Genomic DNA, 23,326 nt, shown 5'->3' on the forward strand with positions numbered 1-23,326 from the left:
TTTTTTTAATCAATAAAATGTGTAACATTAACAGTAGCGTAGCGAGGGGCGGGGGGGGGGGGGGGAACATATGTCCCCGGGCGCCGACCTTAGGGGGCGCCAAAATGGGTTGGAAAAATAAATTGAAAGGTTGAGGGGGGTGCAAATCGAAAGTTTGAGGGGGGGGGGGTGCAAATCAAAATCTCGAAGGGGGGGTGCAAATCGAAAAGTTTGTCCCCGGGCGCCGGGAAGGGTCGCTACGCCTCTGAACATTAACAGACAATCTGTATACTTTTTATAGCTCCATTCAGTGATACAATGATATAGCTTAATGGTACTTCCTATTTAGATAAAAATGTTAACTAAAAAGATACCACAATTTATTCATTGTCCAACTTTAGAAGTTTTAGACAGGTTTAGTCGGGCATAGTTGTCAATACCGGTAGTTGAGGAAGTAGGAGTGCAGGCATCCTTAACTACTTTAGATCTCTTTACACCATACAACATAATAGATGAGTCACGTTTAAGAAAGTTAGATCCTTTTATAACCATTTAAAATGTTTAAGAAATAATGGGTTTATCTTTTTCTTTGTAGTAGTTACTAGATTATCCTTGGATAACTGTAGGTTTCGGGGGTCATCCATAAATGACATCACGTCTGTTACTTATCGTCACAAAAAAAAAACAGACCCCACATTCATAAAGACGACACACCTCAGACGTTTTTCTCTTTTAAAAACACCTATTTCGGCTGAGCATGTGTCTGGCCACACTATCCCTTCATATGCTGACGTCACAGGTGAACTCTACACCTACCCAACTCTACTTAATCTGCCCAGTGTCCCGCCAATTTCAGACAACATGTTTTTATCGTTTAAAAAAAGAAAATATTTCGGCCAAGCAGGGCCAGCATGGCTCTGACCACACTATCCCTTCATATGCTGAGGACACAGAAACGGGTGAACTCTACTTCACCTGCCCTGTTTTTCGCCAGATTCCGATAGGCAACTTTATCATTCACATCTAAAAAAAAAAATGAATTTTTAAAAAAACCTTTGACCTGATGTTTCTCGAGCCCGTGCCACCCACATGGTAAGTTTTACACTAACATCTCAGCTATCTAGGCTCTTCCTATTAGGTGCATATTTAGTGGTATACTTTACTTTAAGTCAGCCGAAGAAACTTGATTTACGCGAATAGGCCCTAGTATTATTTCAAATAAAATTGTATCCCAAATTATTCAATTCCATAGCTAAACAAACAAAGATTTATATAAAATAATTAAGGTCTGAAATAGTTTAGTATAGAAACTCATTATTGGCATAGATTCTAGATCTACTAGATAGAGCTAGAGATTTAGATCTAGAATCTACGGCTGGCTTAAGTCTATTTTTTCCGTAGTTCTAGAACTAGAATCTAGATAGCTAAATCCCTTGTATTCTCGAATTAGATGATCCTTGAAGCTAAAACGCAAAGATTTATACCAAATATTTAAGGACTAACATAGTTTAATAAAGAAACTCAATTTATTGTGTTTTTAATAATTGTTTTTTTTACTAATTATTTTTGGTTTGACATAGATCTAGATTTTAGATCAAGCTAGGTTCTACTTTCCTTCCTTCAACAGCTTATCTGTAGATCTAGAGAAATTTATTGTATGCTCAAATTAGATCTGATGAAAATTGATAATAGTGTTGGAACCTAATAAAAATAGCAAACGGACGTATCGTTCAAGCTATAGCCGACAGAAAATTTAAATTTATAACGCGTTAAACTTTTGAATGGGCAACATGGAAACCGCCATGATTGTTGTAAAAACGTAAATGAATCATGTGACGTCACAATAACTAAAGTCATTGTTCTGAACTTTTATAATTAAGGTTGTGTATTTACCAATGAATATATCAATACATTAATTAACGTCTTTAAGTACATTTGTGATTAACAGTAATAACAGTTGGGTAAAAAAGAACATTACTCTCTACCTTAATGCGTATTTTACAGGTCTACACATAGTGCAGATTCTCTCCTGTAAACAGACAAACAAAAAAAAAATAAACAAATAGACCTAAATACACAAACTTGTAAACAAACTTGAGTTTTAGTAGTATATAGATACTCATGTGTACAGGTTATTAAACTTGTTAAAATAATCAAAACAATGGAAATAGAAAAAAAAACATACAATTATGATTTTTTTTTCTCCTCAGATTTTCTGCTCAATTGCATCATTAGGTTATTATGAAATGAAGCATTCGTATTCCTTTACATTTTTGTAAGTAGTATTTCAAAAATGTTTCTAACGTACCTTTGTTCAAAGCCTTTACTTCGATCTCGGCTATTAAAAGTTGGTTCCCCTTGTATCGTATTTTCATGATAAAATAATCCCCCCCCCCCTTTTTCTTTATTCATTTTGTTTGTATATTGTCTCTAAATTTAGACCTTTTTCCCCATTACTCTAATTGATCGAGTTCTTGGAGTCCACCAATCTCCAATAGCTGAGTGTAGAATTGACACTTTACAGAATCTGGTGAACTTTTCTTCAACCGCTCCTATAGACAATCATCAACAGATGTTAAATAGCTTGTTGTTGTTTTACTTTTTTACAGCATTTCAATAAATCTCATCTGTAGTTTTGGCTATTGTGAAAGTGTTTGTCACAAACACCAGCAAAAGAATTTTTCTCCAGCTTTTCCGGTAAAATATGCATTTTTTTTTACTTTTTACTTCTATCTATATATATATATAACGAGCCGACCCGCGGTGTATCATACGCCGCTATTTAGTTGTTTTATTTTCTACTTTTCAGTAATTCATAATTTGTGAATTCGACAGTACCAATGCTGCCACTAAAAATATTTTCTTTAAAACACTAATTCCCCCTCCTCCCCCCCCCCCCCCCGTGAAGGCAGCCTCTTCTATGTTACCTCCTCTAAGTTTAAAATTGCTTCAAACTAAATTATCTGCCCCTAATAGCCGTCACTAAACCCGGCTCTGTGATTGTTTTGTAAACATTTAGCGTGACCACAGCTCACCAGACCATGTGTGGGGGGTGGGGGTGGTAGCGATAGAGAGGAAAAGTAGGGTTAGGGGAAGGGAGGGGGTTAGTGTTTTAAAGCAAATATTTTTAGTGGCAGCATTGGTACTGTTGAATTCACAAATTATGAATTTCTGAAAAGTAGAAAATAAAACAACTAAATAGAGGCGTATGATACGCCGCGGGTCGGCTCGTATATATAGATTCTCTTCTGGGAGACGCTAGAAAACAAGCTGTAAGCGTGCTCCCTACCACCCCCACCCCTACATGGTCTGGTGAGCTATGGTTCACGCTAAATGTTTACAAGCAGAGCCGGGTTTAGTGACGACTATTAGGGGCAGATAATTTAGTTTGAAACGATTTTAAACGTAGGGGGGGGGGGTAACTAAGTGGAGTTTACTTTAACGGGGGGGGGGGGGAGAAGGGGGGGTTTATCGTCCTTAACGAGCTACTTATAGTGTTTTAAAGAAATATTTTCAGTGGCAGCGTTGGTACTGTCGAATTCACAAATTATGAATTACTGAAAAGTAGAAAAAACAACAACTAAATAGCGGCGTATGATATGCCGCGGATCGGCTCGTATTAAGTAATACTACTGTTACATTACCTTCAAGTTCAGTCTGGGTTTTTTTTTAACAAAAAAAAACTTCTTAACTTGCTTCTTCGTTAATTTTTTTTTCTGTTTATCTGTCGTGTCGTCATGGTTTGAAACTGCCGTTCGAAATTTTGACCACTTCTAACATACCAATTTTTCTGAAACTTTGCACGTGGTTCAAGACCCGATGACATTGCAATCTAACATCCGATTTGGTTTAATTGTATGCTTTATTTTTAGAGTATTAAATAAAATCTCCTACATAAAGTACCATTTACTGCGCTATTTTAGTATGTTTTACGCACAATTTACGTGGTCAATAACTGAATAAGTGCGGAATGTAAAAATAGCAATATTCGAGGAAGTTTAGGAGAGATCGCTGCCGCTTTTTTTTTACTTTCTCGTATACAAAGTATGGAGGAAGTATTGTAATCCTGCGACAAATCGAAATCGTGATTTTTACAAATCTCGACGTTTTATACCTCCCTGAGTAGGAAAAACATAGTTTTGCAATTTTGTCCGTATGTCGTGTGTGTATGTGAGTGAACACGATAACCTGAGTGCCGTTACAGCTATTATATTATATGTAACACATATGGTTACTAGCCAAAGGGGGATAAAACTATGAAGTTTTTATTCATTGGGTTGCGGCCCCTGTGGGACTGCAACTGAACTGTTGACGTTTTTTTATGCTTTTGTGAGCGAAATTACCTGTGTTCCATGTCATGTGACATGTGCCTAGTCGTGTCGCACACGCAAGGCTGCTGTCTGTGGACCAAGATGTAGACCTAATGAAGGTAGTGTAGATATATAAATTATGTTTGTTTAAATACTTATGTATTCCTGCTAGTGCTGCATGTGCACACTAGTTAGGGTGATGTATTAAATTAAGTATTTATTTTGTAGTACTACTTATTGGTACTTGTTGGCAGTACTGTGTACTGGCCGAAAACATAATTTATTGTACCCGTGTATATTGTAGCTTACACGTGGTGTTGTCCTGAATGTAACTTTTTTATTTTACATTTGTTTTAGGGCTACAGTTTTTTCTGTTTCTATTTTGATCTTTTGGTCTTTTGGATTGTTTGGATCTTTTGGTCTACCTTGGCTAGTTCGTTTTGTGTTGCATCGCCGTCATGGCTCGATGCTATAAATAAACAAGTACTTGACAACAACTGTCGGCGTCGGTGTGTACTTAATCTCAGGGTCAGCCCGTCTTAACCACAACACCTCAGTGGGTAAAAGCATCCCCACTGAGTGAGGGTTACATATATAATATAGTAATATATCAAATTTGTAGTTCGGTTTCGACTGTTCATCGATTTCCGGTAACCGGAAATGGAACCTATTCTACTTTCAATTTCTCAAAAGCCTCTAACTTGAGTATTGTTTCAGATAGATAAATGAAATGTCACATATAAGTAAAAGACCTAATTCTCTGCCTTCTTTCGAAATATGAGTATTTCCGTTGACCGGAAGTATTACTTTCCGCTATTTCCGATTTCTCAAAGAACGCTTATGTATTTATAAAGTACTGATAATATTCCGCACTATTATACACAAATTGTTTGTTGTTCACTTGGTGCGCAATTCATTTTTCTACGTGATTCTATTCTATTTTTAAAAGTTTAAGTAATTAAAAATCATGTCCATATACCGATTTACCTTTTATCTATGGTCTGATGTCCTGTTCCCGTCAACCTGATGTCCGATTACTGTTGCCTTATCTTCTCCTGTCGCTTTATGCCTGGCTGTGTAGTTTAATGTGTAAAGGGTTGGTTAAGAACTATTATAAATTACTATTATTGTAAAAGGTTGCTATGTAATGTCTAGTAAATGTAAAAAAAAAATGGAACTGTGAGCGTTTTTATTTTATTTTAGTAACATCTTGCGTTGCTTTTTTTTGAGATATGTATTTGGTTTGCTCAGGTTTTTATCATTTTAGTACAGGCGCCGATATGGGCATTGTATATTATGTGTTAACAATAACAAGTTTATTAGTTTTAAATTTATTTTTATTTTTTTAGAGTTCAGTCCGCGCAATGGATACAAAAAGTGGAGTTGATCTCTCTCAGTACCTCAAGCGCCATGAATTGCAGCAAGATATGATTCATATTGACATTGTTTGAGCAATAAAGTTATTTTGCAATACATATACAGAGTCTTTACTAATGTTAATCCTTCTTGTATGTATAACCGAAAACCAATTGTATAAGTTATTTATCTACCAACCCACCTATACTTATATAAGTATCGGCAGGTAGGGAAGTACTTAATTAATTCGTGTTTTTTGTGTGTTTAAAATCAAAATAACGTTACACATTTAATGTAAAAAAAAATACAGTGTTTCTTTCACATATACCTTGGCACGTCCACCTTCTCCCATAGAATATAGAAAATATACAAAATATATGCTGGTACCATTGACCCGACGTCCTCCGGGAGAATATTATTTCAAAGAAACCATAGATACGTGTGTTCTGAAAGTAAGAAGCGGTGAAAAGGGGGAGGCGATTAAAACCCGATAAATATACATGTATGCTACTTGATGCGGGGGGGGGGGGGGGGGGTTAAAATGTTTAAACCCGACCCCCATAGACCCTTCTGTAAAAAAAAAAAAAAAAAAACCTTACCGTCATAATGCCACTGTAACTTATTTAAATCTATTTCAGAATCAGTATATTTTTATATGTATTTTTAGAACAGCAATCTAAAACCTGACACTATGTTTATTCTTAGTTATCCTACACTACCATAACGGGACAGGAAGTAATTGTGTAGAGCAGGGGTTCCCAACCTTTTTTTTACTCTAGAGCACATTCTAAAATATCGGTATTTTAAATCGACAAACTCTTTCCAGGGGCGTAGTGACCCTTCCCGTCACCCGGGGACAAAACTTTCGATTTCCACCACCCCCCCCCCCCCTCATACTTTCGATTTCCATCCCCTTCAACCTTTCAATAATGTTTATGAAAAAAAAATCTGTCTCTGTCGAATAGGGAGAGGCGGGCACATACGAATCGTTCGGCGGGCGCCATGGGGCACGGGGTTGGGAACCCCTGGTGTAGAGCGACATTAATGTAACACGTCGATATACGCTGGGTAAAATATTAGACCTAAAGTCGTAAAGTATTCGAGCAGTGGTGAATGAAGTTGAGAAAACACGTAATGAGGTATCCAAAGTACCATGCCGGCTCAAAATCAGACCAAAAACAACAAATTATTTTCTTTGCACCTTCCTAGATCATGGTTTTTTACTTTCTCGTATATACGAAGTATAGAGAAAGTATTGTAATCGTGCACAAAAATCACTTGAAATTTTAACAATTTTCACCGTATTACACCTCAGTCCTTCATCACATCCGAAGTATAGAGGACTTATTTTAATCGGGCAAAAATTATCAATCCAGATTTATCATAATTATGAGGTTTTATACGTAATCCAGTCTGAAAAACTGGGCTTTGCAATTATGTCCGTATGTCTGTGTGTGTGTGTGTGTCTGTCTGTCCGTGTGTAAACACGATAACTTGAGTACCGTTACAGCTAGGTTGATGAAATTTCATATATAAGTATTTTATCAAAATCGTAAATCCGTATCAACTTTTGAACGATTTCCGATAACCGGAAGTGGTACTTTTTCTACTTTGAATTTTTCAAAAGCCTATAACTTGAGTACTATTTCAGATAGATAAATAAAATTTCACATGTAAGTATAAGATCTAATTCTCTACCTTCTGTCAAATTTTGAGTAATTTCCGTTGCCCAGAAGTACTAATTTTCGCTTCTTCCGATTTCTCAAAAAACTGATGTACATTTTTAAAGTACTAATAATATTGCGCACTATTATGCACTTTTTTTTTATTTGGCGTTCACTTGGTGTGCAATCTTTTGTCTACGAGATTTTATTCTATTTTTAAAACTTTAAGTATTTAAAATGGATTAAAAATCATGTCTATAGCCCGAGTTCCCATCCCCTGTTATTTTATATAAGAATATTCGAGAAAGTTTAGGGGAAATCACTCCCGGTTTATTTTATTTTTAAGATCTAATACAGCAGTGAAAAGTTCTACAGTAAAAAAAAAAAAAAAAAAAAAAACACAATTGCATGGCATAGACCAAACAAAAACTACATGGGGTATCGTGTTAAGATAGGCAAACCTTCAAACCTCTACCATGACTTATCGCCCCTATTTAAATAGTATTATCATTTTAATATTAAAAAGAAATGTTTTCTCTTAATAATCATTTAATTAAAGTATACTAAAAAAATAACAAACTGTAAAAAAAAAATAAGTTCAAAATTAAAATATAAATTCAGAAAAACACAAGAATAAAAAAAACACGGGAAACCATAACCAATTTAGGCATGTATAGATAATCAAAGTATATTTTTAAATTACAAAAATAAACTAAAATGATTGATGGTGAAAAATCGCTTCAATCCATTAATACTAATAGTTTCGCTGTCTGTCTATCTGTGTATCTATCTCTCTGTGTATCTATCCATCCACCCATCCATCCATCCATCCATCCATCCCATCTCATCTCATCCAGTGGCGTGCAGGGGGGGGGGGCGGATGGGGCCCAGGCCCCGGGCATCGACATCAAGGGGGCATCCAACGGGGTAAAAAAAATTTTTTTTTTTTAAATTTATTTTTTTGTTTTAAATTTTTTTTTTTTTTTTTTTAGGAAAGTTAAAAGTCTTCTTAGGTTTGTCTACCTAGGCAGAGTTATCAATTTGCTGAATTCACCGAAATGTGTATTTACAATCAACAAAAGTCATTGGTGAAGGGTAGGGGTATAGTAGTCATTGATGTTCCCCGAATAAATGTATGCAGTCTTTCAATTAATAGAGTATCTGATAGGCTACTTATTTAGGTATAGTGTAGGTAGGGGCATCTTTTAGAGAACATGCCCATAATCATTTTATACTCGTATGGTCATCCCATAGTATAGATCTAGTATACTAGATCTAGAATCTCTATAGATAGCACTACTATTAACTGAAATAAAACTGGCTCTGTTTGTGCCCCCAATTACTTTAAAGAAAGCTCTACTTTAAAATACTTTAACTTTAACACTACTTTAAGCATGCTCCTCCTATTTGTAAAAATCAATATGGGCGTAATTATTCTGAATGATATCATTACAATGTTTAGTAAACAATATGTTGATTCGTATTCTTGAGATTGTCGCTACAGTGTATCAAAAACAATATGGGCATTCTTATTCTTAAGTATGCTTATACAATGCAGAAAAATAAATATATACTAAGGGCTGCTAGAGTAAGCAAGGCATAAGTCCCAAGGCAAATAGGGGCAATTTTCCTTCTTTTAAAAAGTTAAATCTTTTACATTGGAATTTTGATATTTATTTTATATAAATAATTTAAAAAAAAAATGAAATCAGGTTTTTTTTTTCTACTTTAGAAATAATTTAATTTCAAATAGGCGCAAAGTCCTTTCTTAGTGTACAGGCAGTGGCATTCGGTGTGGGGGAGGTCGGACGACTAACATTATTAACATTGTTAATTATTGCATAGGGGCCGAAAATCCTAGTTACGCCACTGAAGGCTGCCCTTACAATTTAACAAAAATAAAAAGTTTGGGCGTTATTACACAACAAATGGCCATATATTTCACCAAAGATGCTCCAAAAAATTATAATAATAATATGGGCATAATTACCCTTTGGATGCCCTTAAAATGGATCATAATGAAGAAGTACATTTAAAAAAAGCTTTAGAGATGTTAATAACGATGATTGGTGTAACTACTGTTGCATGCCCTTCGAGTGTAATACATGAATATAAGCATAATTACTTTCAAGATGCCCCTACAATATATAAAATGAAGATGGGCATACTTACTGTATGGATGCCTTTAAAATGTATTATAAAGTGAAGTGGGCATATTACTAAATGCTCATAAAATATATTATAATGATTATACGAATAATTACTTTAATATGCCCCTACAGTGTATAAAAATAAATATAATTTAATTACTCGACGGATGTCCTTGAAAATGAGTATAACGAATACGCGCATATTACGTTTAAGATGCCTTTACAGTGCATGGGAATAACTTGGTCACAAGTACTCTAAACGATGCCCCTACATTTATTAAGGGAATATCATTGACTTCCTTCACTGATGCCCGCTTTTTCTATAGGCCTATAAGTTATATATGGACAGTGTAATGTTAAAACAAGTGACAGATGATTGAGTGTTACAATTTTTTTTGAGTGAAAAAAAAGTTGGAAATTTGCGATGACAATATGACAAGACATATCGCAACAATTTTTAAAATACTAAAAAAAAAATAAAAAAAAAAAAAAAATTGAGAATAAAAAAATTTTTCCGCCCCCGCTGGATGCCCCCCAGTGGTGGATGCCCGGGGCCTGGGCCCCGTCCGCCCCCCCCCCCCTCTGCACGCCACTGTACTTAATACTCAATAATATTAATACTATAGCCTACTAACTAGATCTATACTATAGATATTATAGTTAGTTAAGTAACTTTATATTGTATGTCAGTAGATCTAGAATGTATAAGTCAAGTAGAGTAGAGATCTACTCTAGTCTAGAATCAGTCTAGATCTAGCAGTTTTATATATTTTATAAAAATCTATATTAAATAATTCAAGTATTTTAAGTTAATAGTAATAATAGATAAGTTAAATAAATTAGGCCCATAGTTTATATTATAAATGTGTAGCTGGTAACTGGTATAGACTAGTTTTAGAGACTAGTCATATAGTAAATAGTTAATCTTAGTCCTTGGTAATTTGTAGGGCACTGCACATACACCTAGTCCAGGGGTCTCCAAACTTTTCAGTCCGAGGGCCGCATTAACTATCAAATTTCAGTTCGGGGGCCAGTTTCTTCCTGGCATGTCTTTGATTTTTCTGCGCAAAGTTCCTCATCATCACCAACAAACGATTTTTTCTTGGACGAAAAGGTCGCCGCGGGCCGGATGAGAGGACTTCGCGGGCCGCATCCGGCCCGCGGGCCGTAGTTTGGAGACCCCTGCTAGTCTAATAAATGATTAGACTTAGTCTAATTAGTTAAAGCCTACTTGTTAAAATATATTTACTATAGTAGTAGTATTAGTAAGTATAGTTACTCTATACAGTTACTAGGTATATTACAATACACACAACCTCATAATTGCAAAATCATGACATTATGATTAGTGAATCAATTATTTAGTAGGCCAATAATTTCTATATTAATTTAATTTTAATAGATCTAGTTAATACTTACTAAATTACTAGATCTGTACAAAATACATTTTATTTAAGATAATTTAGGCTATGGTACAGACGACAGTCTTAATACTTCAATTAGGCTACATTGTTATTATGATTAGGGCCTAGTTAAAGGTAATTACTAATTAGACTTATGATGACTTATGATAGTCTAACTAATAGATTCATATTTAATAACAGTAGGTCTATAGGCTTAAAATAGTATTGTAAAAAAAATAAAGTATGCTTAATTTTTACAGTTGTCATATTACTTTTAGTTTCAGTAGGCCTATCTAGACTGTAGATTTACATGTAGATCTAGTAGCTTAGTGGTAGTCTAGTAGCCACTAGTAGGCCTGTGATAGGGTAGGTATTTAGTATTAGTATGTAAGTTAAACAAAGTTAACTAGGCTTAATAAGGCTACAATTTTAAACTGTAAAAATTACATGTAGCCTAAATAAAAGGTTATATACTAGTACATTAAATAATATCCAAAATTTAAGTTTAATCTAGATTAGTAGTCTAACAGTAATTTTAGGCCTCTAATAATAATAGTAAAAATTACTGAATAGAAGAGTAGGCTTACTAGTAAATAGCTGTCTTATTTTAGTTCTACTTAATTAACTTAATATATGACTTAGTCTACTCTTAGTTTTATGTAGTGATCTTTAGAACTTAAAATGCAGAATAGTTGATAAAGCCAAAAGGTGTCACTTGTCATAGATGGATTAACTTACTAATCAAATTAATATAATTATCCTAATATTTATTTTAGTATGTGCATGAATTAATGATAGTTATAGTAGCCTAGTTTGAATATCAATTTTCAACTAATTCCTGAGGTGGCTAAACATAAGTAGTATATCTTTATTGATACCTTTTTCTTTTGAAGGCCTATTGTATTTTATGACAAACTCCTTACATTAAAATATTAAAAGTAAACTATTAGACCTATATTTTTAATGAATGGTAATGGTTAGATAGCCCATACAATCCAATACATAAATACACATCATTGCTTTATGATCTTTATAAGAAGGACAAATATTTTTATTTATAACATTAAGAGTTGAAAGTATGTAAACATAATGAGTTTAATATAACAGTTTATGAAATTTATTTATGTTTTTTTAAGATACTGTGGATTATACAACTGCATACATAGAAGACAATAGTCAAGATGAAGCTCAATTTAAAAACTGATCCAAGGATACACGTTGGACCCAAGAAAACGTGTTCATATTGAACAACTGTTTTTTATTATGTTAGTTCTGAATGAATATGGTAATTAAAAAAAGAAAATCATAAACTTTGTTATGTTTATTTTTTTTTTTCAGCACTGGTTGTGTGTGCTGGTGTAAGCGGAAACTAATTATTGCTACCTTAATTCAACAAATAACTTAAACTGGCGAACTATAAATAGTTTTTAAGAATATGGTGCTGAAGTAGATTTCACCTAGTTTTGTTGCCTCTCCATATTAATAAATTTTATGGTCAGCAAAATGTCAACAGCTTTTACTAAGTTTTACGGTCTATATGCAGTCAGGTACCAGTTAAGGTTAAAGCTGCTTTGAATTTGAATCAGAGACAACCTAAAGGATTAAAATTTCAACTCAAGAACTTTTGCTTTAGCAAATGTGTTCACAAATATGTAGTCCCACTCTAAGCCTTACATTTGCATATATATATATCATAGATGTAAAATTGTCAATTCTAGCCATACCAGCATATAAATGTAGACCAGGCTTAGTGAAGCATGGCTGATAACTAACCATCAACCACAAATACAGCAAACTATAATCACTGCCTGTTTTCTGGTAATGTGTTGTTATTGGCCGTGCAAGTTTATGAACATGTTATATATTACAAAAGAAAAAGACTTGCTGATCAGATGCTTTCCAGATATTTGAGGAAAAGATGTTTTCTATAAGGATAGGCAGCTATAGCAAATGGGCTTAGGGAAATGTTAAGATAAACTATTTAATAATTGTAATGACAGAGATACCATCACAGCAACAAATGTAATTGGGTTTGTATGACTAATTAATGAATATCCTATAAATAATAGCAAAATGCTGTAGTGGTCGTCCATCAGACTTTGAGGTGGTGGGGGAGATTTGGACCTTTGCAGTGTTTCTTCCAGACTTTTTTCTCCGGGGGGGGCACTTGGAATCTTCGGGGGGGCGGTTATAATAGATTGACGACAGAAGCCTGTGGTTGTATATAACACATTTTATTGGGTCTAACTACCTCATGATGGTAATACCAGAGAGGACGGAAGGAAGTACACAAGGGACATCACTCAAGATAACAATATTATAAATATAACTAATACAGAAGAGTGAGTTCCCTTGACCTCACAATTATTTCAATCTATTACATCCCTTTACCCTTAGAACACAATAACACATCTCTCAATAGAACAATTGATAGTATCCTAAAATCACCAATTATATTGTAACATGAACATTATGGTAGATTACATCCTTACAAACAATGCACAATATGCCACAACATAATCAAAATACAAAACAATAATGTCAAAGTCCTTTTGACCTTTAGAATCATAGGTCTAACTTATTTGGGACTTTGATTGTCCTGCTTGACCTTCTCAGTGGCTTCTGATTTGGTGACTCAAGATTCTGACCATCTGGATTCTCTATCTCAGGAGGTCTAGGATTTAAATCATTAACTCCAGAATTTACATTTTCTGACTCCAGACAACTTGGTTCACTCATATCAACAGAACTTGGTTGTGGAACAAACTGAGTTGGTGTGAACTGATCAGATTTGGTGGGATTGACAGATTCACACTTATTATCTGCACAAGTTATTTTTAACTTTATAAGGCACAGGTCCTGTACCTTGAACAATTTGACCTGGTATCCATTTTTCCTTTCTCCCATAGTTTCTTAGATACACATTCTCATTAACACCAAATTCTCTTTCAATGAATGTTTGTCATGATTTAATGGAGCTATTTTTGAATTGGCATCTGAAAGTATTATGCTATTATTCAGATCCTTAATTGACATAGATTTCTTTGATTGATCCATTTTTCTCAGGTAATCTGATAGTGCTTTCCTGGTAACCAAAAATACTGTTTATGAGTAATATTCTGGACCATATCACTTTGCAACTGTGATCCAGTATTTGAAGTGGGTGTATTAAATGGCAAAAATCTTTTTTTTTTTTTTTTCTTTTGATGTTACCCTTTTAGTTTCTGTAAGTGCTAATGATGTTAGCAAAGTTGTTTGATGATCACATTCCTTCTTACTAATGTATTCTCTTTAAAACATTTGAAATTGCCATATCACCATAATCATTTATTAAGTTACAAATACTTTGTTTAGGCAACTCTGACTGATAATGGACTGTATCTTCTCCATCTTTTATATTATCTTCACAAAGGTTTTTATTTCTTATTTAATATGGCCTTAAGTCATCATTCACAGACTCTTCAGGCCAACCATTCTTACTGTACTCATATATTTTTATTAAGCACTCATCTTTTTGTGTTTCTCTTTTAATATCATTCACATTTATATTGGAGTTATCCATGATAGTGAAGAGAACAAATACATCTTCTGGTACATAGCTCAGGCTTTGGTTTTTTAAAGGTAATCTACTAAGACTATCTGCACTATTCTCAGATCCAGGTTTGTATTTCAATTCATAATTGTATGCAGTTAGTGTGATAGCCCATCTTTGAATTCTTGGTGAGGCATGCTCAGGTAGGGTTTTGTTTTCTCCAAATAACCCTAGCAATGGTTTATGATCTGTAAAGATGGTGAACTTCCTACCAAACAGAAACTTATGAAATTTCTTAACACCAAAAATGATGCCTAAGCCTTCCCTATCTAACTGAGAATAATTTTTCTCAGCCTGGTTCAAAGATCTACTGGCAAAAGCAATGGGTCTGTCACCCTTCTCATCCATGTGGGACAAGACTGCTCCTACACCATCTGGTGAAGCATCACATGTTAATATAAGTCTTTTCCCTGGGTCATAGTGAGTTAGTAAGGTGTCAGCAGACAAAGCCTCTTTTGCTGTGTTAAAAGCAGCTTCTTGTTGTTTACCCCAGTGCCAAGTTGCATTTTTCTGTAGCAGCTTGTACAGTGGTGATAGTTTACCAGACAGATTTCCTATGAACTTTGCATAGTAATTTATCAAGCCCAAAAAAGCTCTTAGTTGTTGGGTATTTTCAGGTTTGGGTGCTTCTTTAATGGCTTTTGTTTTCTCAGGTTGAGGTCTGATACCTTGCTTGCTTAATATATAACCAAGAAAACTAATTTCTGTCAGCATGAATTGACATTTATCTTTGTTTATCTTTAAACCTTTTTCACCAACAATTTTCAAGACTTTATCTAGTGTTTTAAGATGTTCAGTGTCATTCTTACCAGTTATGTACACATTGTCAAAGTAAACACAAACATTTGGAATATCCTTAAAAATACTGTCCATGACAGCTTGGAAAATTCCAGGACTAGATGATATGCCAAAACATAGTCTTTCATATTGGTAGAGTCCTTTATGTGTGTTTATTGTCGTATAGACTTTTGAATCTGGATGCAGTTCTAGTTGAGTGTAAGCATGACTAAAGACTAATTCAGTGAATTTGTCTCCTCCTGCCAAATTCAAAGAAATTTCCTCAATGTTAGGTATAGGGTACCTATTTAGCTCTATTTGCTTATTCAGTGTAGTTTTATAATCTCCACAAATTCTTATAGAACCATCCTTCTTTAACACTGGCACAATGGGTGTCGCCCAATCGGAATAGTCTACCTTCTTTATAATGCCATTAGATTCCAATCTACTTAGCTCATTTTCAATTTTATTCCTCATTGCATAAGGTGGAACTCTAGCTTTGCAGTATCTTGGATTTGTATCTTTAATGCTTAACTTCACTGTTCTATCATTTAGTAATCCAGAGTTACCAAAAACACATTTATTTTCAGATATTACTTTATCTAGTGAAGTAAGACTAGATTCTTTTACATTCTTCAATGAACAAATACTCTCCCAATTTAACTTAAGATCACTTAACCAGTTCCTACCTAGTAATGGCGGTCCATTTCCTTCAACCACAAGAAGAGGAAGTTTAACACTTTGACCATTATAACTTACATGAACCATACACTCTCCTATTACCGGAACATTGTCACCAGTGTATGTTGTTAGACACTTGTGACACGGCTGTAGAGGCACTGATCCTCCTGTGACAGCGTCAAAATCTTTCTTTGTTATGACTGTTAGAGATGCTCCAGTGTCAAGTTGGAAGCTGATGCTCTTACCGTTGATATAAACTGGTACATTGATGGGAGCATGACTTATTGATTTCACAGAGAATAGGCTGAAATCCGGCTGCGAATCAGTTTGAGAATTTTCACAGGTAGAGTGGTTCATTGGTTGGGTTAGGTAGTCTTGGTGAGAGTTAACATAGTGCTGCTTTTGGTTGCGGTACTGTCTTGACTGGCTAGATTTAGCAACAGACGAAGACTTTGCAAAGCAGGCCTTGGCAATGTGACCTTGCTTACCGCACTTATAACAAGTTGCCAACTTGAACTTGCACCGATGAGATGCATGGGGACCTTTGCATCGATGACATTTTTGATAATTATTACTAGATTTAGATCTAGGATTTGAACGAGCAGGGTGTTTAGCATAAGTTGGAATGCTCTGATGGGGTGGATGTTTATTGACTAACCTGCTGTTTACTGCATGGATCTCTGAAGGTGCTAAAGATCTCGCCGCATCTGATGACTGCTGGAATGACATTGCAAGTTGTATTGCTTTTTCTAATTTTAGATCTGACTCGAGCAGCAACTTTCTTTGAATATCAGGGCTGTTTACACCTGTCACAAACTTTTCACATAGTCTGTCAGACAGCGTATCGCCGAATTCACAAAATTCACTTAAATGACGTAAAGCAGCAACATATTCTGATATTGACTCGTTTGGTTGACGAGTCCTACTGTCAAATCTAGCTCTACATAAAAACTTTGATGGGGTAGGCGCATGGTGGTCTGTTAGCAATTTGCTCAGCTCGTTAAAGCTCTTGGTAGTTAGACTGGCTGGTGCGCATAAGTCTTTTAGTAGCCTAAATTGTTGAGGCCCTATGACTGTTAACAAAACAGCTCTCTTTTTGGCTTCTATCGTCACGTTGTTTGCTTCTAGGTAAAAGCTTAACCTCTCTAGGTAATCTTGAATGATTTCATCATTCGCATCAAATTCTTTTATTTGGCCATACAGCGCCATAATTCTAGAAATAATTAGCTAATAAGCTCTAGCAAACCTCTTTTTTGCGTAAGTAGGTGCTCTTTCTAGTAGATGTTTATCCTTCGTCGCCAGTTATAATAGATTGACGACAGAAGCCTGTAGTTGTATATAACACGTTTAATGGGTCTAACTACATCACGATGGTAACACACAGAGAGGACGGAAGGAAGTACACAAGGGACATCACTCAAGATAACAATATTATAAATATAACTAATACAGAAGAGTGAGTTCCCTTGACCTCACAATTATTTCAATCTATTACAGCGGTAAACTTTCTTCGGGGGGGGGGGGGGGCGGACACTGTTAAAAGTATATATTTTCTATATCAATGATACAAATTTTATTTCGTTCGGGGGGGGGGGGGGGCGGTAAAAATTTTTCGGGGGGGCTGAAGCCCCCCCGAAGAGATGCCTGGAAGAAACTCTGGACCTTTGTGTCAAGGGCGGGAGGGGGTTCAGAAAGTAAGATGACACTTTTCAATGTTCAACAAACACTCATGTTAAGAAACTGAATCTAAGCCTTTATTTGCATTATTAAAAGTTGTTTTATAAATTGTTATAAAATAATTAATCAATAGGCCTACATTGAATGTCCATAAATGACGTCACACTCGTAGGGGGGTCCGTAATTTTGTGACGATGTGTGATGAGGGGGGGGGGGGGGGGGTTCAGATGTTGCGACGTCACATTTTTGCATTATAAAAGAGCAATGTTAGAAAACGAATTTTAGACGTTATTTCGCGTTTTAGATAACTGTTTTAATAAATTGTAATAGTTTAGACAAGATTTTGGAAAAATATCGATGTTTTAAAAAAATTCAACTGCAATTTTGAGGGGGGTTGTAGGTTGAGGTGTGACGTCATTTTAGGGGGGGGGTCTGACTTTTTGTGACGACGTGTGACGGAGGGGAGAGGGGGAGGTAAAAATCGTCAAAAAAAGCGTGACGTCATTTATGGATGACCCCAAAGCCCATAGGTCTAAATATTTTATGAAAATCGCTGCTGTAATAGATTGAGTTAATTGTGAGGTCAAGGGAACTCACTCTCTGTATTAGTATTATATTTATATTGTTATCTTGAGTGATGTCCCTTACATGTTGTTATCTATAAATAGTTCTCTCTCGCCACTTCCTCTCTCTTTTCCATCATGGCGTCTGTACATAATAAAGGCTGTTAACAACCAATGTGGCTCCTCGTCAATCTACCTCATTTTGGCGACGAAGGATAAACATCTACTAGAAAGAGCACCTACTTACGCAAAAAAGAGGTTTGCTAGAGCTTATTAGCTAATTATTTCTAGAATTATGGCGCTGTATGGCCAAATAAAAGAATTTGATGCGAATGATGAAATCATTCAAGATTACCTAGATAGGTTAAGCTTTTACCTAGAAGCTAACGACGTGACGATAGAAGCCAAAAAGAGAGCTGTTTTGTTAACAGTCATAGGGCCTCAACAATTTAGGCTACTAAAAGACTTATGCGCACCAGCTAGTCTAACTACCAAGAGCTTTAACGAGCTGAGCAAATTGCTAACAGACCACCATGCGCCTGTACCATCAAAGTTTCTATGTCGAGCTAGATTTGACAGTAGGACTCGTCAACCAAACGAGTCAATATCAGAATATGTTGCTGCTTTACGTCATTTAAGTAGATTTTGTGAATTCGGAGACACGCTGTCTGACAGATTATGTGAAAAGTTTGTGACAGGTGTAAACAGCCCTGATATTCAAAGAAAGTTGCTGCTCGAGTCAGATCTAACATTAGAAAAAGCAATACAACTTGCAACTTCAATCCAGCAGTCATCAGATGCGGCGAAATCTCTAACGCCTTCAGGGATCCATGCAGTAAACAGCAGGTTAGTCAATAAACATCAACCCCATCAGAGCATTCCAACTTATGCTAAACAGCCTGCTCGTTCAAATCCTAGATCTAAATCTAGTAATAATTATCAAAAATGTCATCGATGCAAAGGTCCCCATGCATCTCATCGGTGCAAGTTCAAGTTAGCAACTTGTTATAAGTGCGGTAAGCAAGGTCACATTGCCAAGGCCTGCTTTGCAAAGTCTTCGTCTGTTGCTAAATCTAGCCAGTCAAGACAGTACCGCAACCAAAAGCAGCACTATGTTAACTCTCACCAAGACTACCTAACCCAACCAATGAACCACTCTACCTGTGAAAATGCTCAAATTGATTTGCAGCCGGATTTCAACCTGTTCTCTGTTAAATCAATAAGTCATGCTCCCATCAATGTACAAGTTAATATCAACGGTAAGAGCATCAGCTTCCAACTTGACACTGGAGCATCTCTAACAGTCATAACAAAGAAAGATTTTGACGCTGTCACAGGAGGATCAGTGTCTCTACAGCCGTGTCACAAGTGTCTAACAACATACACTGGTGACAATGTTCCGGTAATAGGAGAGTGTATGGTTCATGTAAGTTATAATGGTCAAAGTGTTAAACTTCCTCTTCTTGTGGTTGAAGGAAATGGACCGCCATTACTAGGTAGGAACTGGTTAAGTGATCTTAAGTTAAATTGGGAGAGTATTTGTTCATTGAAGAATGTAAAAGAATCTAGTCTTACTTCACTAGATAAAGTTATATCTGAAAATAAATGTGTTTTTGGTAATTCAGGTTTACTAAATGATAGAACAGTGAAGTTAAGCATTAAAGATACAAATCCAAGATACTGCAAAGCTAGAGTTCCACCTTATGCAATGAGGAACAAAATTGAAAATGAGCTAAGTAGATTGGAATCTAATGGCATTATAAAGAAGGTAGACTATTCCAATTGGGCGACACCCATTGTGCCAGTGTTAAAGAAGGATGGTTCTATAAGAATTTGTGGAGATTATAAAACTACACTGAATAAGCAAATAGAGCTAAATAGGTACCCTATACCTAACATTGAGGAAATTTCTTTGAATTTGGCAGGAGGAGACAAATTCACTGAATTAGACTTTAGTCATGCTTACACTCAACTAGAACTGCATCCAGATTCAAAAGTCTATACGACAATAAACACACATAAAGGACTCTACCAATATGAAAGACTATGTTTTGGCATATCATCCAGCCCTGGAATTTTCCAAGCTGTCATGGACAGTATTTTTAAGGACATTCCAAATGTTTGTGTGTACTTTGACAATGTGTACATAACTGGTAAGAATGACACTGAACATCTTAAAACACTTGATAAAGTATTAAAAATTGTTGGTGAAAAAGGTTTAAAGATAAACAAAGATAAATGTCAATTCATGTTGACAGAAATTAGTTTTCTTGGTTATATATTGAGCAAACAAGGCATCAGACCTCAACCTGAGAAAACAAAAGCCATTAAAGAAGCACCCAAACCTGAAAATACCCAACAACTAAGAGCTTTTTTGGGCTTGATAAATTACTATGCAAAGTTCATAGGAAATCTGTCTGGTAAACTATCACCACTGTACAAGCTGCTACAGAAAAATGCAACTTGGCACTGGGGTAAACAACAAGAAGCTGCTTTTAATACAGCAAAAGAGGCTTTGTCTGCTGACACCTTACTAACTCACTATGACCCAGGGAAAAGACTTATATTAACATGTGATGCTTCACCAGATGGTGTAGGAGCAGTCTTGTCCCACATGGATGAGAAGGGTGACAGACCCATTGCTTTTGCCAGTAGATCTTTGAACCAGGCTGAGAAAAATTATTCTCAGTTAGATAGGGAAGGCTTAGGCATCATTTTTGGTGTTAAGAAATTTCATAAGTTTCTGTTTGGTAGGAAATTCACCATCTTTACAGATCATAAACCATTGCTAGGTTTATTTGGAGAAAACAAAACCCTACCTGAGCATGCCTCACCAAGAATTCAAAGATGGGCTATCACACTAACTGCATACAATTATGAGTTGAAATACAATCCTGGATCTGAGAATAGTGCAGATAGTCTTAGTAGATTACCTTTAAAAAACCAAAGCCTGAGCTATGTACCAGAAGATGTATTTGTTCTCTTCACTATCATGGATAACTCCAATATAAATGTGAATGATATTAAAAGAGAAACACAAAAAGATGAGTGCTTAATAAAAGTATATGAGTACTGTAAGAATGGTTGGCCTGAAGAGTCTGTGAAGATGACTTAAGGCCATATTAAATAAGAAATAAAAACCTTTGGAAGATAATATAAAAGATGGAGAAGATACAGTCCATTATCAGTCAGAGTTGCCTAAACAAAGTATTTGTAACTTAATAAATGATTATGGTGATATGGCAATTTCAAATGTTTTAAAGAGAATACATTAGTAAGAAGGAATGTGATCATCAAACAACTTTGCTAACATCATTAGCACTTACAGAAACTAAAAGGGTAACATCAAAAGAAAAGAAAAAGATTTTTGCCATTTAATACACCCACTTCAAATACTGGATCACAGTTGCAAAGTGATATGGTCCAGAATATTACTTTAAACAGTATTTTTGGTTACCAGGAAAGCACTATCAGATTACCTGAGGAAATTGATCAATCAAAGAAATCTATGTCAGTCAAGGATCTGAATAACAGCATAATACTTTCAGATGCCAATTCAAAAATAGTTCCATTAGATCATGACAAACATTCATTGAAAGAGAATTTGGTGTTAATGAGAATGTGTATCTAAGAAATTATGGGAGAAAGGAAAAATGGATACCAGGTCAAATTGTTCAATGTACAGGACCTGTGCCTTATAAAGTTAAAAATAACTTGTGCAGATAATAAGTGTGAATCTGTCAATCCCACCAAATCTGATCAGTCACACCAACTCAGTTTGTTCCACAACCAAGTTCTGTTGATATGAGTGAACCAAGTTGTCTGGAGTCAGAAAATGTAAATTCTGGAGTTAATGATTTAAATCCTAGACCTCCTGAGATAGAGAATCCAGATGGTCAGAATCTTGAGTCACCAAATCAGAAGCCACTGAGAAGGTCAAGCAGGACAATCAAAGTCCCAAATAAGTTAGACCTATGATTCTAAAGGTCAAAAGGACTTTGACATTATTGTTTTGTATTTTGATTATGTTGTAGCATATTGTGCATTGTTTGTAAGGATGTAATCTACCATAGTGTTCATGTTACAATATAATTGGTGATTTTAGGATACTATCAATTGTTCTATTGAGAGATGTGTTATTGTGTTCTAAGGGTAAAGGGATGTAATAGATTGAGTTAATTGTGAGGTCAAGGGAACTCACTCTCTGTATTAGTATTATATTTATATTGTTATCTTGAGTGATGTCCCTTACATGTTGTTATCTATAAATAGTTCTCTCTCGCCACTTCCTCTCTCTTTTCCATCATGGCGTCTGTACATAATAAAGGCTGTTAACAACCAATGTGGCTCCTCGTCAATCTACCTCAGCTGCAATAGCGGGAGGGGGGGGGGGGAGGGGGCTTAGATTTACTTTTTTGGGGAAGGGGGTGTCTGGCATCGTTGTGACATCGTTAATAGATGACCCCATAGTCAGAGGTCGATCTAGAATCTAGATTGATTAGGCCTATATTAAACTGTTGATATTAATTACGCTTTACTTATTATTACAATGGAATATAGCCTAGTAGTTTATTTATATTAAATAATATAACATCCCCTTTCACCACAACACCCTGACTATACTAATCCACATTTAAAATTAAAATGTTTGGTAAATTACTATTATACTATTAGTAATTTTGTGTTTAAATATTTTTAGCTTTAGTAAAACCGGAAGTGACTTTGTACTTATTTCACAAATATTTTGAAATATTCAATTTTGGTTCAAAAATATGCTTTCTGGCAACACAAAGTGGAACCACTTTTGGAACCACTTTTCCAGTCTATTGAGAAAACACAAGCAAAATAAAAACTTTCATAGTAAAACGGAAACGAAATATGACGTCACATTTAGCATATAGTAGAAAATAGAATCAAGCCGGAGAGTGCACACAGTAATATGACGTCATTGATTCTCGAGTAAACATTGAATAAAAAGGCAATTTTGTCTAATCTAAGTGGTTTGCGTGAAGAGTTTCTTTCATACAATTCTTCTGGTAGGGGCAACGCCCCATCCTCCAGAAAGAACGTCTAAGCCGCCCCCCACCCATCGATACTCTATAATAAAATGACAGCCTAATTAATGTGTCTATGCTAAAAAGTGGTTTGCGTGCAGAGTTTCTTTCATGAACATT

At 35.3% G+C, this 23,326-nt stretch overlaps 1 protein-coding gene and 1 long non-coding RNA gene across 3 annotated transcripts in view; one reads left to right on the forward strand and one right to left on the reverse strand.

Moving 5' to 3' along the window:
* The window catches only part of LOC131949967 (transmembrane protein 241), a gene marked incomplete at its 5' end in the record, with an annotated part of 37,556 nt that extends 31,792 nt beyond the window's left edge, over window positions 1–5,764 (forward strand). The window contains 3 exon segments of the mRNA XM_059311943.1: window positions 2,190–2,254; window positions 2,589–2,676; window positions 5,639–5,764. Of these exon segments, the coding sequence (XP_059167926.1) occupies window positions 2,190–2,254; window positions 2,589–2,676; window positions 5,639–5,740 (255 nt within the window).
* On the reverse strand, window positions 1,516–11,960 carry LOC131949968 (uncharacterized). Of its 2 annotated transcripts, none has more exons than XR_009388264.1 (5): window positions 11,741–11,960; window positions 5,974–6,091; window positions 5,277–5,362; window positions 1,965–2,008; window positions 1,516–1,619 (listed from the first exon to the last, which is right to left on the reverse strand). It is a non-coding gene; the product is annotated as an uncharacterized LOC131949968 (long non-coding RNA). The 2 variants fall into 2 exon arrangements; XR_009388263.1 differs by lacking the exon at window positions 11,741–11,960 and adding an exon at window positions 6,245–6,359.
* Window positions 11,961–23,326: the final 11,366 nt, after the last annotated feature.

This window comes from Physella acuta, unplaced genomic scaffold (genome assembly GCF_028476545.2).
Source record: "Physella acuta isolate Inbredline_101_S28 unplaced genomic scaffold, ASM2847654v3 ptg000722l, whole genome shotgun sequence".
Taxonomy (NCBI): Eukaryota; Metazoa; Mollusca; class Gastropoda; family Physidae; genus Physella; species Physella acuta.